General features: G+C 48.1%; 1 protein-coding gene across 4 annotated transcripts in view; it reads left to right on the top strand.

Moving 5' to 3' along the window:
• Nucleotides 1–17,114, top strand: part of EHF (ETS homologous factor) — a 40,696-nt gene that overhangs the window by 9,319 nt on the left and 14,263 nt on the right. For 3 of the 4 annotated variants that reach the window (XM_067749454.1, XM_067749451.1, XM_067749453.1), the window contains exons 2-3: nucleotides 12,468–12,567; nucleotides 16,222–16,467. In XM_067749454.1, the coding sequence (XP_067605555.1) occupies nucleotides 12,471–12,567; nucleotides 16,222–16,467 (343 nt within the window). In that variant the 5' untranslated portion in view covers nucleotides 12,468–12,470. The remainder of the gene's footprint in view (nucleotides 1–12,467; nucleotides 12,568–16,221; nucleotides 16,468–17,114) is intronic. The other variant, XM_067749455.1, reaches the window with a different exon arrangement.

Genomic DNA, 17,114 nt, shown 5'->3' with positions numbered 1-17,114 from the left:
GCACAAGGATGCTTAGTATGCCTCTTGTTCACATTTAGGGAAAAAATTAAAGGATCTCAAGTTCAAAAATAAAAGTAAGCGATCCTGAAGAGACATCTTCCTCGTCTTTGGAAATACAAGGATCCATTTTCAAAGCTACAAGAGTTGTATTGCACTTTCTGCCACACTCCAATACATTTATTATAATATATCCAGTCCATTTACTAGCTCTGTGTCTTTGGGTAAGTTGCTTAACTTCTCTGTGCCTCCTTACCTGTAAAGTGGGGCTAATATTAGTACCAACATTTGAGGCTCTTGCAAGGATCGAGTGAGGAAATTCCTGTAAAGCCCAGCTCAATTCCTGGCACATCATTAACACTCAATAAATATAAACTATCATCCTCGTCATAATTTTGTCTGTTGTTTTGTAATTATTCAGTCTGTGAGATTCTAAATTGGTGGCTGTTGAGCTTTCCTTGGCTGGGTCATCTTAGTCTTTCTCTGGGAAGACACTTGAATCTCAACATGGTCAAATCCATTGTCCCAGTCCATCCCAACCCCTGCCTGGCTGCGGTTCCCACCTCTTACCTCCCTCCACCCTTCCCGCATTCTTGCGTCCTTGGTCTTATTTATTTTTCAGTCAACTGAGGGTGTTGTTAAATCTTTTATTTTTCTGGCTGCCCAGTTTGGTTCCAAGGCGCTCCACTCCCTGCCCTGCTCATGACAAGAATGCTTGGGAATGCTCAGCCAGGCATATCCCTCTTCTGTCGGAACACCTTGTTCATAACGCTCCTCGAGAAGCGGCGTTTCCGAGGCCTTCCCCCACTGCTGTGACTCCCCCATTAAGCCAGTAGTCTGGCGATAATGAAGGCCCAACAGCCGAGAGAAAGCTGAGGGGAAGTGGTCATCTCGGGGAACAGTGAGCCTGGCCCACGTCCTAGGCTTTCTGCTCAAGGCTTAAAAAGAGATATTAAGAGGCTTCTTCTGACACTGCGCTAAAGGGTGGGTGATGATGCCACTGCTTAATTAGTATTGTCATGATCTCCATCTGAGTGATTTGTTTAGCTCTTTGTGGCCCTTTTTGGCTTGAGCTCCTCATGGGATATTGACAAACTGTTGAGAAATGAGAGCACGACGATGCTTGAATTAATGCAGGCATCACACTGTGAACATCTTAGGTCCTTTCCACTGGGGACGTGACACATCAAGTCGCTTGGCGGGACGTGAGCGAGTCCATACATCTTGCCTTGGAGGTAGGTATGGCTAACCTCCCTTCCCCACTGGGAAAGCTATGGTCCAGGGACCTGGAGTTTTTGAACTATGCTTGCTGCCCAGGGCTGGATGAAGAAGTCTTTGGGAGAAGCAGGCTGAGTCTCTGCTTAGGGAGGTACCCATAGGCCACACCTACTACTTGAACCATATTGACTTTCAGAAGTCAACCATTTGGAAGAGTGTGGTTTGGGTTTTGATCATACCCCAGCAGCCCCTTCTCCGCCCTTGTTAATCTGACGCAGGATCTTAACCTGGGCTGGCTGGAGGCTGGCCATGTCATTCTGCAGATCTTGGACACCCCTCAGCGCCCTCACAGAGCCAGCCGATGGAAAAGTACAGTGTCTTCTGGCTCCTTGGCCCTGCCAGCTCTGGCTGGCCTCTTCGATACCACCTTTTCTTCTGAGGGAGTGGGAGGGTAGCATCCAAAGTGAAAGCGTAGGTTTTTCTTTGATTTTTATAGGAAAAACAAATTGGCATGAACGCTCTGTCAAACCAGCTCAGGCTGTTTGGGCAGATGCCTTTCTTTGCTTTTTTCTGTTTATTTTCCAACAAATCAATGCTTAACTGCGTTGTTATTGGAGCAGAGCAACAGGTGCAAAAAAATAACTCTGCTGCCAACTCAAATGCAAAGGTAGGGCTCATACCCTCTGGGAGGTATTCAGAAGATAACAGAAGCCCCTGCCAGCAACGGAATGAACAGCTCTGTTTACGGTGGGTTTTATGTTAACCTGCCCCTAACCCTCCGACACATAAACACGCCATTGTCTCGGGGAGAGACATTCAGCCGTCCAGACAACCAGCCGCTTTATTCTGCCCTGAGTGGAGATTGGTTTTGGCTGAAGCTGCTTCGTGTGAAACTCATGGCTGCCAACGCCAGGTCTTGGTGAGGGTTTCCTGTGAAGGTGAGGGCTTGGGGTTGTTGGAGAGAGGAGAATCCGTCCTGTTTTTATTTTTTATTATTTATTTATTTATTTTTGCGGTCCGCGGGCCTCTCACTGTTGTGGCCTCTCCCATTGCGGAGCACAGGCTCCGGACGCGCAGGCTCAGCGGCCATGGCTCACGGGCGCAGCCGCTCCGCGGCATGTGGGATCTTCCCGGACCGGGGCACGAACCCGCGTCCCCTGCATCGGCAGGCGGACTCTCAACCACTGCGCCACCAGGGAAGCCCATCAGTCCTGTTTTTAAATGGAGGTGAAGTTCTTTCCAAACTTGGTGATTTCCAAATGCCAGAGCAGGTTGCCAGGCTCTGTCTCCTCTGGTTCCATGGTAACCCCAGCAGGAGATGGCGAATGAGGTCAGATGACTTTGGAAAGAGCTACTGTGGTTTTCAGAAGTGGTGTCCTCTCTGGATAGTCCAATTGAGCAGGGCAGCTTCTGTGTTTTGTTCACTGTCGTGCCCCCAGCTCCCAGCACGGTGCCTAGCATCTAGTAGACAGTCAAGAAATATGTATTAATTGGAGGGGATAAATATTTATACCTGTGGGACAAACATTCCTTGTTTGTTTCTCTCTGCCAAAGGCTAAGATACTAATTTTCTTCGGTATGAGGTCTGAAATCCAAAGTGGTTAAGTAAACTTTGGAAGAGCTGAGGTGGGGTGGGGGTGGGGGGTGGGATAAGGGGTGACTCAGCCAGCCATGAGATTCCCTTGATGGAAATTATCATTACAAAAATCCTCTGCAAATGCTGGCTTTGTTTGTTTGGCCTTCAGAGACTCATACGTGTAAGTTCGTTGCGCACTGTTGCATTGAACCATTTGGTGGTACTGGACATTAGGGACAGCTTTATTTCAAGTTTGCAAATAACACAGTGATAGAATCTCCGCAGATGAACTGGAGCTTGAGTTCTTCGGATTGAATGTATTGTCTCTGACTTTACAAAGATTTCCTGGTGTTTATGGATGTTTCTTTTAGGGCTGATATCTGCTGGAGTTTGTTATCTTGTGGGAAATCGAGAGAAGGCAAGTAGATGAATCTTTGGCCAGAAGCTCTCAGCTGTGAGAGCGCTTAAGGATTCGTGAAGGGAGGGTCTCAAAAATGTAGATTCTGATTCACGGTCTGGACGGGACCTCAGGAAACTTCAAATTTAACTTCTCTTCAGGTGATGATGATACAGGTGGCCTATAGACCAACCTTTGAGAAACACGTGTGCGGCCTCATCAGCCAAGTAGGAGAATAAGGGCCATAAATGTAATCCTCTAGTCCCCATACCTGTACCTTTCCAAAGACCTACGGAGACCTAGGGTTGTAAAAGTAGGCCTGGTTTTTTGTTTGTTTGTTTTTGGATGTTTTTGTTTTTTCTATATGATCTTTACTTTATGATTATTTGGTTTCAGAATAGAGATCGAGGATTAGTGGGGAGAGAGATCCTGAGGTTCAGGGTGGTGGGGAGGATGGTGAATTCTTCACTGCATTGCCAAACAGAGGTCCTGAATGACCCTCCTGGATGCAGCACGATCCCTACTTTAGGTGCCGACGGAGAGGGACAGTGGGGCCCCTCCTGGTGTCACCATAGGAAAACTAGGCAACACCCATGTCAAGTAAGAACAAGAATAGAATCTCTCAGGCCTTCTCTCAGAGGTCGGAGTAGACTTGTCTCCCATCCCTAACTCCACTGCAAAGTTTTCTTTACATTTCAATCCAACATGAGAGCAAGAGAGTTGTTTTTTTTTTTTTTTAAAGATCCACGGTGTCCATAGATCTGCCGGGGTCAGTGGACGGTCTCTAGAGGGCCTGGGGCCCACGAAATACGTGCAAAACCTGGTGTGCGTTTTGAAGAGGAGAAAACCCTAGTTTCCCTTGAGGTGTCAAAAGACTGTGACCTTTTATGCTTCAAAGCTTGCCCTATTTTTCTTAGTTTGTCATATCTGAACGAGATGGATAAAGGCTCCTGGGGTCATGAAAGGTAATCTTGTTTTTTGATCAACTCTGGTGCCTGTCCACTGTCAGTATCTGCATCTTGTCTGCATCCGGCACCAAGACTGATAAAGATCTGCCTCATGCGTATATTTCCAAATGGTTCACAGTCGGTAAAGTGTATCTATAATGGATCAGCTCTTGGCCTCCCAATAGGGCATCATTGCTCATGAAAACGCTTGAAAGCCCAGGAATAATGCTTCTGATGTTGCCCCTGGGAACATGAAATGTCTGCTTCAAAACACATTATGAGGGTATGAAATTACCTGTGATGTAATCCCGAGAGGATCAAATACATTCCCCAAGCTTGATTCACATTTTAATTCATTTGGAAAACACAAATTATTGTCTGTATTACATTCAGTTAAATTTCACATATACTTGAGTTTTCTTTTCTCCTCGTTGGGAGTAGTTCTCTTGAAATGATAGTCATATTGAAACAGGAAGTCGGTAATCTGTTGCAACATCCTTCAGGCAAATGCTGTGAATTCACCTGCGGGTAACTTTGATTAGGGACCGAGAATGGTTTAGATATTACTGTCATTGCAAAAGTAATTATTTACAATGTCTAATTGCTCCTCGGGCCTGAGGAGTAAAAATACCCACACAAGGCAGCCAGGTCTGAGGCCATTTGGGGATGTTGTGGTTGAAGGTATCAAGGAGCTGGGAAGAAGGCGGACCATGGCTTTGACTCTCAGTCCCCTGGGGCTGGGAACAGGGAATACAGGCAAAGCCCTGCTTGTGGTCTGCTCTGTGGTCCTGGTGGCTCCCAGTGTATCTTTACCCTCCCAGAAAGAGCAAACCCTACTTTCTGGACTGAGAGCTAATTCAGATGAAGCACAAAGAATTATGGACCAGTTTATTTCCAAAATATAAAATAAAAATAACATTATGGAGTCATAAAAGGAGAGTTTATATTATATATGTGTGCAGATATACTCATGTATATATATGCATGTACATGTGTATGTCTATAAATATATAGGGCTATAAATCTGTAATTAATGGCTAAAGGAGTAAAACTGGCCCAGCTTTCATACCCTAAATATTCCTACCTGAGTATATGGTAGGTATGACAGAAGGAAGACAGATTTCTACCCTTTCATTCTAAAAAGAACTCTTGAATATATTGAGAAGAGTGATGGCATCGGGTTGCTCTGGCAAAAAGGAAAAGGGTTTCAATCAGGGACACTGCATGATTGAATGAACCAGAGAATTTTGTAATCTTGGAGAAACCTGGTAAAGGTGTGAGGCCCCAGATGAAAGTCCCCAGGGTTTGTTGCTAGACCCTTAGAGTTTGAATTCTCTTCTAGCTTCAATTCTTTCAAAACTGTGTGAGCTTGAACAAGTTATCCAACCTCTCTGAGCCTCGGATAAACCATCTGTTAAATGACATAATGCCTTACAGAGTAATTGTGAATATTGACTGAGACAATGTATTTAAAACTATTAACACAGAGCCAGCACATTTTAAATGTTCAATAAACCCTAGCTACTATAGTATAGTTACTATTATTATTACTATTATTTTTTTCTTTTCCATTTTTACAGCATTTTGTCCTTGGTCTCAGTTACCTCACCACAGAGCAAAAGACACACCTTGCTCCAGATAAGCGAGCCCAAGCTGGGCTGCGTTTGTCTCTGCTGGCAGGTTCTCTCTGTGTGTTTAAGAAGAGAGACCAGTGGAGCAGTTCTTGGCCTTGGTAGGAGTCCCGAGACCGGGCAGAGGCTCCTGGGTTCTGGAGTGCATGACTCTGGTCCCTTGTCAAAGTCCCAGATGTGCCTCCTTCCCCTCATTTTTCTGTTCCCATGAGCTCAAATCCCAGACCCCCTTCTTCCAGTAAATGAGCAGTTCATGTGCTAAGGGACCCTGTAGGATAGAGAGATCCTCTGGCCGTTCTCTGCCAGGAGATCCCACTTTGGATGTGCTGCTCTCCTGTGCACCTGCCAACCAACCATGGTGTATGAGAGCACAATGCCGGGTGGTAACCCAAGGCCTGCAGAGGGGTGCCCTTCCACCGTTCCTGGCAGCCTCAGGCAGCGTGTGCCTGGTGGGACGAAGGGGAGAAGGCAGGATGCATGCCCAGAGCAGGGGAGCACGGCTTCTGTGAGCAGGGGCTGAGAGATGCCACTCACGGCTCAGCCTAATGGTGCGTCTGCCCAGCAGCCCAGGATGGGGAGTGGGGAGGCATGAGTCCAGCCCTAGGCTAGATTGTGCCAGCCAGCTGGGGTTGCTGAATATTACGTAGATGGTGGAAGTTAGAAGCCTTGCTTGAAGTGAGTTAAACCCTCAATTTCCTCCTTGGAGACTCAACAAAATAATAGCCAGAGCACAATAAAGAAATGATAATAATGATTATAAAGACCAGCTTAAATTTACCAAGTACTTAATATGTGTCAAGCGCTTTTCCAAGCACTCTACAGGTATCATCTCATTTTGTCTTTCAACAACCCTTTTCATATCATCTATCAACACTTTTCATACCATTCTATCAATGAGGAAAATGAGACCTTCAAGAGAAGCTGAATCACTTGTCCAAGCTTTGCCCCATTAGTAAACTGGCAAAGCCAGGGATTGAACCATGGCCATCTGACTCCAGAGCCTGGGGCTCCCCACCATTACACCATCCTGCCCCTGAAGGGTCTAACCCGACCCCAAGAATGTCGCCCAAACCAACCAGCACAGTTTAGAGAGAGATCCCTGGGCAGACCCCATGATAACTGCCAACATTTCCTGGGTACTTGCCACGTATGAGATAATGTGTGAGAACTTTACATTCTCACACATTAAACATTCTCATTTAATCCGCACATCAACTCCATTTCCCCCACTTTCTGTCACAGTGGGAAATTGAGACTTTAGAGAAGATGGTACTTCCCCAAGGTCAACACAGGCTGCCAAGGGGCAGAATCAGGACTTCAAGCCTCACCATCTGAGTCCCTGTAAGAGCTGCCCTCCAGAAATGCAGCAACATCGGGCTGGGTTTGAAGGTCCTCACACCTTGAGTATGCCCTTTCAACCCAGATGCTAGTGGGACTCTTTCTCACGCATTCCCGTCTGTGCCACCGAGCAGCAGCTAAAATGTGAGACTCTTAAACTTCAGGGTCAGGCCAAGTGCTCTGATGGCCTCCACCCCGATCCATGGGTCCTCCCTGTGCGTGGTGGTCAAGCTGGTGCTCGAAGGGAGTTTAGCCTTTGATGAAGGTCTGGCAGGGAGGGTACAGAGGTGGTAGATCGCCTTTATGCGTGGGTGGCCCAGCAGTGGTCTGAGACCCTGGCGTCTTAGGGCTCTGTGGGAATTTGTGTTTAACTCCGAACTGCCGCTTAACAAAGTAGGCGAGTAAAGAGTGTCTGTGGCCGCCCCAGCACGGCACGGTGCCGTCTCTCTGCCAGAATGGGTTCCGACTGGTCAAACCTTAGTAGCTCATTGTTTGCCAGGGAATTGCTGCCTAAGGTGGAATGGGTCCTGGCTGGAAGGCTGGCATGAGATACCGTCTACTGTAGTCGACTGGGTCCCACGCGTGGCTCCGGACTTCTGTCGCCCAAAGTGTCAGTTTTAGAACTGCCGTGCAAAGGGTGATGTCTGGGGCGAATGTGGAAGTCAGGACAATCACAGGGGTCAACAAGTTCCCTCGGATTGTTTGTATACACGGAGGGGGGATAAGAGAATGCAGATGGAAAAACGCCGCACCACCCACATTGCATCTCACTCTTTCAGTTTCAGTTAAGATTTACCTTTTTTCTGGTGTGCGGTTTTTAATAGCCCAAGTAGTAATTTATGCTGTGTTCCCAGAATACATACCATGCGGGAATAGACAAAGGTGGGCCTGATACCCAGTGCATTTTCTTAAATTTCTACCTAGGAGGCAATTACCCGGCGTGACCAGGCGCTGTGCTGGGGACCTCGCAGTCCCTTATCTCAGTCAGTCCTCCAGCAAGCCTACGTGGTGATACTAATGCCATGGCTGTTTCCTGGGAGAGGCTATAGCAGCTCAGAAAGGATAGAAAACAGTGCAAGGTCACCACACAGCGAGATCAAAGCCTGAGCTGTCACCTCCACAGGCTCTCATTTGACTGGTGTTCACACATGGGGGTGATTTGGCTCCGGGGACATTTTTCAGGCGGGTGGTGGGTGAGTGCTGCTAGAATCTAGTGGCCAGTGACGCAGCTAAGCATACTGCAATGCACACGTCGTCTCCGCAACAAAGAACCATCCTGGACCAAGATGCCAGTCGTGCTGAGGTTGAGAAACTGCTTTTCACCCCTAGAATTCTCCCTCGAGCTGGAGATGAGGCCAAATAGATCCTTTTCCCAGCTTGCTTTTGGCTCGAAGGGTGGAACCTTCTTACTTAGGCTCTGAATTTACTTCTTCCAATCTTGGAAGAAGTAAAATGTGTTAGAGCGACACCCTGAGAACTGATGTTTAAAGAAAGGAAAAGAAACTGATTTTAAATGAGGGCATGTGTTCTGGCATCGGACTAGGGACCTTTAAATCCATGATATTATTTATCCTTCCAAACAGCCCTTAGGCTTGGAGGACATCCACTTTCCCCGACTTCCCCTTTGAAATATTGAAGACATTGAGCTGGGAAAGGGTAACATACTCAAGGTCACGTTGCTGAAAGATGGGGAGCCTGGATTCCAACCCGGGCCTCAGAGATTCCAAAGTCTCTACCTCCCACACTTGATATATTTTTCTTTTGAAAGAAACTAATAAAAGCTATGCTGAAGGTAAAGTAGAAAGCTTAAAGAGCAGCATTAAATAATTCCCTTACTTTTTAATGAAAAGGGTTGCTTTTTATACCCCATAAAGTAATCACCATGTACCATAGAAAGTTTATATTCATATATGGGAGTGTGGGTGAGTTGATTATAATAATGCTTTTTTTTTTTTTTTTTTTGCGGTAGGCGGGCCTCTCACTGTTGTGGCCTCTCCCATTGCGGAGCACAGGCTCCGGACACGCAGGCTCAGCGGCCACGGCCCATGGGCCCAGCCGCTCCGCGGCATGTGGGATGTTCCTGGACCGGGGCACGAACCCGTGTCCCTTGCATCGGCAGGCGGACTCTCAGCCACTGCGCCACCAGGGAAGCCCATAATGCTTTTTTTTTAAAACAATTCGCAAGGCACATTTATTATCCATTATCTCATTTGATCTTTTCAACAGTCCTATAAGGCTGCTGGGGGACAAATGTCCTCATTTTACACCTGAAGAACTGGGCCTCCGAGGGGGTAGGACTTGGTGAAAGGCCTTCCGCCATGCTGGCCCCGAGGTGGGGGGCCTTCGGTGCCCACGCTAAGGGCGCTGTCCCTGCAGCCCCAAGCTGGGTTGAAAATACTGATCATCTTTCCTCACAAGCCCGGGTGACCTCGGTGAACTCTGACTCACTAAGGAATAAGCGACATAAACTCTTTTATGGGCAGTAACCATTTCCTGTGCCCTGTAAAAAGGGGCCCCTCACCCTGCCAGCTGCTTTCCCTTGGAAAGGGGGTACCGGCAGGGAGCGCGCGCAGCCTCCTGGGGGCCAGGTGGCGACCGGGCAGCCGTGACCTTGTAGTCCTCAGGGCTTCTCTGTGGGTTGAGAGTTCTGGGTGCCTCGTGCTGAGAAATGATGTCTGCCCGGAGGAAAGGGGCTGGTGGGCATTCGGTCCTAAGAGGAAAACTGGCCCACATGGTCATGCGACATTTATTGAATTGTTCCTTAGTACCCACTCGGCTCTCTGCATGCACAAGCTCATTTGATGCCCACAGTCCTCTGCGTCTGGGTTGTTCCCATTTTACAGGGCGGGAAAGTGAGGATCAGAAAGATGTAGGCTAGACAGACTTGAACTTGCTCAAGGTCACCCACAGTGAGCAGGGGAAGTAGGTTCTGAGCCCACCTCTCCCTGACTTCAAAGCCAGGCGTTCAGTCCTCACACCACCCTGCCTTCTAGTTTTTTGGGAAGTGGTGAGCAGAAGGTCTGGGCCAGCCGGCTGAGGAGGTGGGTCCTAGTTGGCCCCGGCAGGTCTGGCTTCCACTGAAATGGCCACTTTGAAACAGCCCTGCGGGCAAACCCTTGTGAAAGAATTTCAGGGAAGCCTCCGCCGCTGCCCACCCCACCCTTACCCACAGCCTGGAGGGCAGATGGGCTGGGCTCTGAGCTGCAGCCCCTTCAGGGTTAAACAGTAACCTGTCTACTGCTTGTGGTTGAGCAAATGCTGGCAAGGAACAAGCCCGGCCTTGAGCAAACAGGAGCCGTTGCCATGCCTCCTCCCTCCCCCAGCCACCCTTCTAGGGACCTGGAAGTTTTCTTGTACCTTGGAGTCCCCCATTTGGCTTCTTCGCTTAGGGCAATTGCTGTAGAAAGCTCGATGGGAAAAGGTGCAGTTCCTGTGAAGGAGGAGAAGCCTCGACTTGGGTTGGTTTTCTCTGAGAGTGAGAATCAAAGAGATTTCTGGAAACGAACTTAAGAAGCAATTTACCTTCTTTAAATTTTTGCGTGGGGAAACTGAGGCCCAAGGTTGCTTCTGGTTTGGGTTATCCAGAGATAACCTCCTCATAACACCTACCCTCCTCCTCATAACGCCTACCATGCGGTCATGTCCGACTTTGTGCCAAGCGCTCGAGGTACAGAAACTCGTTTAAGCTCTAACCAATACACATGGTACGTATGACGACCTGTATTTTGCATAAGAGGAAACTGGGGTTCAGAGAGGTTAGTGACTTTTGTTCGACTTAGTACCAACTTTAGCAGGTAAGTGTGAGAGCGTGGGATAAACCCCCGCTCTTTCTGACTTCGAAACTCGTCTCTATGGTACCACCACGTAGAATCCGGCGTTGCCATCTCTGCACCCTGTGGTCTGTTACAGTGTTCGCTATTCCCACCCCCTCTTTCCTTCCCCTGCCTTCTACTTAGGCCTAATTATTTGCCAAACAACCAGGATGATGATGTTAATAATCATGATAAATGTTCCTGTTTAGCCTAGTTCAACTCTTAATCACTACTGTATCCCTGGTCCCTAAAACTGTGCCCAGCCCATTGCAAGGCTGATAAATATCTGTTGAATAAATGAATGCATGAATGAATTTTTATGCCTTTTCCAGACCCCTCTTCTCCCCTCTCAAGCCCTACATAGAACCAGAGGAGCACCAGCTAAATTAGAGGAAAGGGTTTTGAGGGATGGAACCACTCTGGCTGGGCAGTTTGGGAGAGGTTGGTGACTCGTGAAGATGCAAGATTTCCCCCATACAGGCAGAAACATTTCCATGATCTGCTCCTCTAAAGCTAGACTCTTCTCCCTACCCGAACATTTAGAAAGAGCAGGTTACCCTTAGAGGCCCTGGGTAATGCTCAGTCATCCTCTGGAAACAAGCTGTTCATCCTTTGGATGACTGAACACACTTCTGGGGCTTTCAGTCTGAAAGGTGGAGGGCGCCTGCCTGGAGGGTAGGAAGACTGTAGATGCTGGACGACTGAGGTGAATATTTCTAAAGTGTAAAATTTTTACATGTTTTAAAAAACCCGAACAGGCTCATGGAAGAAAGCCTCTTCTCCTGGGTCCTTTACTGAGAAAATGAGCCCTCAGACTGAGAAAGTCAGCTTCAGATCAGCTTCGAAGCCTGCGGTATTCTCCAGGTCTCTAAAAGGAGAGGGAACGTGGGGCTGAATTTTTACCAGGAAGGAAGGGAAGGGGCAGTGTCTTGTCCCCAAAACCAACTGATTTCTCATATTATCGCGGAGCCAAATACTTGAAAAACTCTAGGTCAAATATGGCTGAGGTCCTCCAAGACGAGCCTATCCCCTGGCAGACGTTTGTGCTGAGGAAAGTTACTGGCTGCCCAGGTGTAGGCTGCTCAGATGTGTTGGGACTTGTGAATGTCTGATTTCAGGTCAGAGTTCCTGCACAGGTGCCGGGTCTGTTCTGCTACCCATTTGGGTTTTCATTGATTGAAATTTTACTTTAAATAAAAACCTCTTTGGTATTTTCACTTTTGTTAAAAAAAAAAAAAAATTGGCTGCTGGCCAGACTCGCCCAGTGAGCAAGTATTCCATTTTCCTCCCGTTTCATTCCGATCAGAGATTATTCATTTGTGAATGGGTGGCTATAAAATCTTGCCTCATGCATATGAAAATCGAACCTGGACATTGTTAATTGCCAGTGAGTTTTGCTTTTACTGAAAGGGCTGTGGCAACATGCTTCGCAGGCGATGGATGGAAGGACCAAATTATTTCTTCCTTCCTAAATTCACTCTGTGATCTATACTCTCAAATGACGTTTGTCTGAGAGGCGCTGGCTGAACGGCCTGTTTGATCCCCTTACAGATCATGATTCTGGAAGGAAGTGGTGTGATGAATCTCACTCCCAGCAGCAATCTTCTCCACCAGCAGCCGGCCTGGACAGACACCTACCCCACGTGCAATGGTAAGGGGCCGCGCGGGGCCAGTGTCACTCCCCATGGGGATTCTTCGTCGGCTTTCATTAGGCTTCGCTTCCCAACTTAATGAAAAATACAGGTTTTATGCAGCCAGGAGGGGGGTGGGTTCCAGGGAGACTGGAGAAAACTCTTCTTCATGCTGGAGGTCCTCACAGGCCCCCCAGGGCCCCAGCCAGAAGCCCATGTGAGATATTCCGTGGTTTTCCCCCAATATTCAAAGGTCCAGGTTGGTAGCCTGGCAGAGAGGGTGATAGAAGAGGCACCCCAAAGGAAGGCCAACTTTAATAGTGTTGGCTGGGATATCAAGATAGGATAGGATGGAAAACTGTGTGTGCGTGTGTGTGTGTGTGTGTGTGTGTGTGTGTGTGTGTGTGTGTGTGTGTATGTGTGTCGCATGGAAGCGTGGAAGTTAAGGAGAAGAGACTTGTAGCAGCTTAATCTTTCTATTTCATTTTCCGGTGACCTCCCTTTGTAAAGGGAGGGGAGAGTTGTTAGGAGACCGTGTGCCTGCCTTTGGTGCTTTAATCTAGAACCGATTGATTAGAAGAAGGAGGGCCTGGTGGCGGGGCTTATAGAAGGTTTGGTGATCAAGCCCATGGCTTACTGTAGAAGCCGGACTGAATAAAGTTGCTGCTGAATCAGGGCACCGCACCCCATTGTGAAGGTGTTCAGTTTGCGTAGACTGCTGTGCACCGAACCGCAGTGGGTGTAGGGAGCTCTGGGCCTTCTCCCACCCCATACCTGCCGCTAATCTCCTCCCCAGAGACTCTGCTGCACTTGCTTCCCTTGAGAAAATGGAGATGGGCCATCGGTGAGCAGAGTCTGGGAAGCAGCAGTGGGAGGCTGATGGAAGGGGTGCATTCTTTAAGCAGTGGCCGATCTGTGGGCAGCTCCACCTTCCAGTTTGGAAGCCCAGCCACACGTGGTCGAAAGCGGGGATGGCTGACCTTCTCTTATTGATCACCTGTGCTTCTGAACTCCTGCCTTTTCTGGGTATGACCTTCCCTGTGGCAGGACTCAGGTTCCTTGTGGGGACCTTGAAGCATGATTCCAAACAGGGAAACACACAATCCTTTGGATGCCAGGCCCTAGGACCCTCGATTAAGGCAGCATCCCTCTGGAGTGTAGTCAGCAGGGAGTGGAATTTAAACATCACTTTTTTACTCTCTAACTTCCAGAGGCCCCAGAGAAGGCCCAGCTCCTGGTCATGATTGATGGGGGAGGCCAGTTGAATGCCAGAGAGGAGCTGAACTCATAGGATTTTCAGTGCTTTTCCCAAAGCTTCAGGAATCTGATGAGTCGCCTGGCTGATGGGAAGTCTCCCCTGGTCAACTTTAGACAAAAGTCTCGGGTTCTGCCAAGTTCTAACAGGCTGCGTGTCAGGAGCCATCCTCTCATCTGCGTCATGTGACATCGAGAGAAGAAAGTCCCGCAGGCCTGGTGTGGGGTTATCGAGAGTTGTTGTCTCTTGTTTACAAACCCGGAGCTGCACGTTCATAGCAACACAATTCATTAAAAAATAAAAGAACAGAGGCTTGGGGAGCTGCAAAAAATGTAGGCCACCCTTAAACAGCTGTATTGGTGGGACACCAAAAAGTCGGGAGGAAATAGAGACATCCGGTCTAGGCTCTGAGTGTTGGTGTATTAGGGAATATTTCTACGTAATTGAATTTTGGGACTAGATTCGTCCAGTCCCTGCCCCTTCCCCCTCCACTGCTGGCTTCTCCTTTAGGGCCCAAGCTGAGGGTTTAGGCCTGCTTTTGTGTGGCCATGAGGAAGGAGGAGCAAGGCACATAATATGAGTGGCAGGTGGGACCGGCTTGGAAACATTCCCCCTTCAGCCTTTCCTCCTGAGGTGTTGAGGGCTAGGCCACAGGCATTGTGGAGATCAAACCTTTTGGAGCTCTGTAGCTCCTTGCCATTCAAACTGTATCCACTGACCAGCATCATACTCATCCTGGGGAAGCTTGTTAGGAATGCAGAAACTCAGGCCTCACCCCAGGTCTATGGAATCAGAATCTGCATTTGAACCACATTCCCTGGTGATTCAGAATCACATTAGAGTTTGAGAAGTACTGATCTAGCATGACCTTGAAGAAAAAGTTAGGGACCATTTTCTTTTGCTACGTTTTCCTCTGTTCCTCTATTAGTCTATCCTTGAGTTTGTGGGAATATCTGTGTGTCATGCTCAGCTGGACTTCCCCTCCTTCAGCTTGGTGGGCTATAATAGGATTTTCCCCTTGTCCTTGCCCCTCACCTTGCCCACTAGAGAGCTCCTTCCCTTGGCCCATGCTTTCAAGGGGATCATAAGTTCTCTCAGTCTGGTTACATGCCGCCAGAGGCTGGTTCTCTCTTCTCCATCCCTCCAGGATTTTGGGCTGATTTCGTCATGTTCTCTTAAGTGAGTATGAGAGTCACGTACATAGATGGTTAGTCCATAGTGAGCTCAGTAATAGTTATTGGCTTGAATGAATTCCTCTTCTTCACCGGTACTTGAATTAACCATCTTGTGAATGCACCTCACAACTCTTCCAGGTACCAACGTTATTTCTTCTTCAGCCCCAAATTTACTAAAGAAAGAGAGAGACAGTACCTATGATGGCAAAGTCTCTGAGGTAGTTTTTATGGGAGATACAAGGATGGGTAAGATAGAGTCCATGACCTTGAGCATACAATTTACAAAGGAGAACAGGACTGTAGTTAGAGTCCCACCAAGAGAGGCAGAACATGACAAACGTCATTAGGAGAAATGTAGAGTGCATCTCCTGGAGCTTCAGAGGACAGCAGCCCTCAGCAGTCAGTCTGCGATGGCTTTATAGGGTGGTCAGGGTCAGCAAGCTGGGTAGAAATTCAACAGGGAGTGATAGGTAGAATACAAACCGGGCTGAAAGAACAACATAGAAAAAAGGCAAAAGGTCACTTGAGGAATAGTTAGTGAAGAGCCTTAATGCCTGGCTTGGCAGTTTGGGGCCTAATTTCAGTGGATAAAGGGAAATTGCTGAAGGTAGCTGAGTAGGGAAGTGACATCCTAGTGGCTGTACTAACCGGTATGGGGTGGGAGGATGTCAGCACCGTGAGCAGATGAATCATCTGGACCATTTTGGGGAGCAGCAAAGGCATCACAGAGAAAAGAACCTGAGTCTCAAGCTTCAGTTTTGGTTGAAAATGGTCTGAGTTTTGGGTATGTATGTGTATATATGCGTGTGTAAGAGAGAGAAATAAATGAGGGAGAGAGAGGGAGAAGGAGACAACTATGTGGATGTGGACAAGAAGCTAATACTCTGTTGAAACTGTAGCAATGCTTTAGCTTTCATGGTAGTTTGTGGGAGGTGGGGAAAGAGCTCATGATCGCAGAGCATTTCAAGTGTTGTGTCCTCATCCAGAGCTCAGGGGTAAGTATATGGAGAACAAAATGAAGATGTACGGAGGCTGAATGATTGGCTCCCACCACCACTGGGGAAAGAACTGCGTTTCCTAGAGCCTCCTCTCCAGAGCCCATCTCAAGCTCCAATCCCCACTGATGCACGCCGAGGGTGGTTGTGATCCCTGTGACGTCTGGCAGCCAGAGGGGCATCCCCACGTCTGGGATCATGCTCGGAAACAAACACAGGTCACTCACAGGGCCGCCTCCTGTTTTGCAGTTTCCAGCGGGTTTTTTGGAGGCCAGTGGCATGAAATCCATCCTCAGTACTGGACCAAGTACCAGGTGTGGGAATGGCTCCAGCACCTCCTGGACACCAACCAGCTGGATGCCAGCTGCATCCCTTTCCAGGAGTTTGACATCAACGGCGAGCATCTCTGCAGCATGAGTCTGCAGGAGTTCACCCGGGCGGCAGGGACAGCGGGACAGCTCCTCTACAGCAACTTGCAGCATCTCAAGTGGAATGGTAACTCTTTCTCTGTCTCTGTCTCTGTCTCTCTGCCCTGCTAGGAGCCATCTGGGAAGAGCAGAGACTCCACAGCTGGCAGGGCTCCTGTTTAGGGGCATCCAAGGATGGTCTCACCTCCAAATTACTGTCTCCTGAGACAGAGAAGTAGAAGGGAGGTGAGAGGACAGGCTTGAAGCCTAGGGTACAAGGTGTGTCTAATCCCATACAAATCCAGCATAATGTAATTCTCTCTTTACATGGTTAATTTCCAAGGAGACAAAGGTTAGCTGGGTATTCACAGGTTACTTGGTACTCTCAGAAAACCACTTCTTTCTCTTGCAAATGGGGTTCATTGTTTCATTCCCAATCGCTTGCTTGTTAAGATCATCATGGCTATTTTTTTAAAAAAATTTCTACACCTAGGTTCTTAAGATGGGACGTAAGTGTGGTAAGAAAATAAGCAAAATTAGGTCTAGTTTGTTTTTTGGGAGGGGAGAAAGCTTACGATACTACAACAGATTTTTAAAAGGTCCTGAATCGAAAAAAGGCTTAAAACGAATGGTCTGGACACATCTGGGATGTTTCTGCAGTGATTTCTGGGATTGGTGCTGCCCTAGAGCCCCAGGTGTCTTTCCTGAGGCCTCACCTAGCACATAGACAGGCAC

The sequence above is a fragment of the Pseudorca crassidens genome, chromosome 9, assembly GCF_039906515.1.
Source record: "Pseudorca crassidens isolate mPseCra1 chromosome 9, mPseCra1.hap1, whole genome shotgun sequence".
NCBI classification, from domain to species: domain Eukaryota; kingdom Metazoa; phylum Chordata; class Mammalia; order Artiodactyla; family Delphinidae; genus Pseudorca; species Pseudorca crassidens.
The sequence above is the reverse complement of the archived record's forward strand: the minus strand, read 5'-3'. Positions and strand labels throughout refer to the sequence as shown.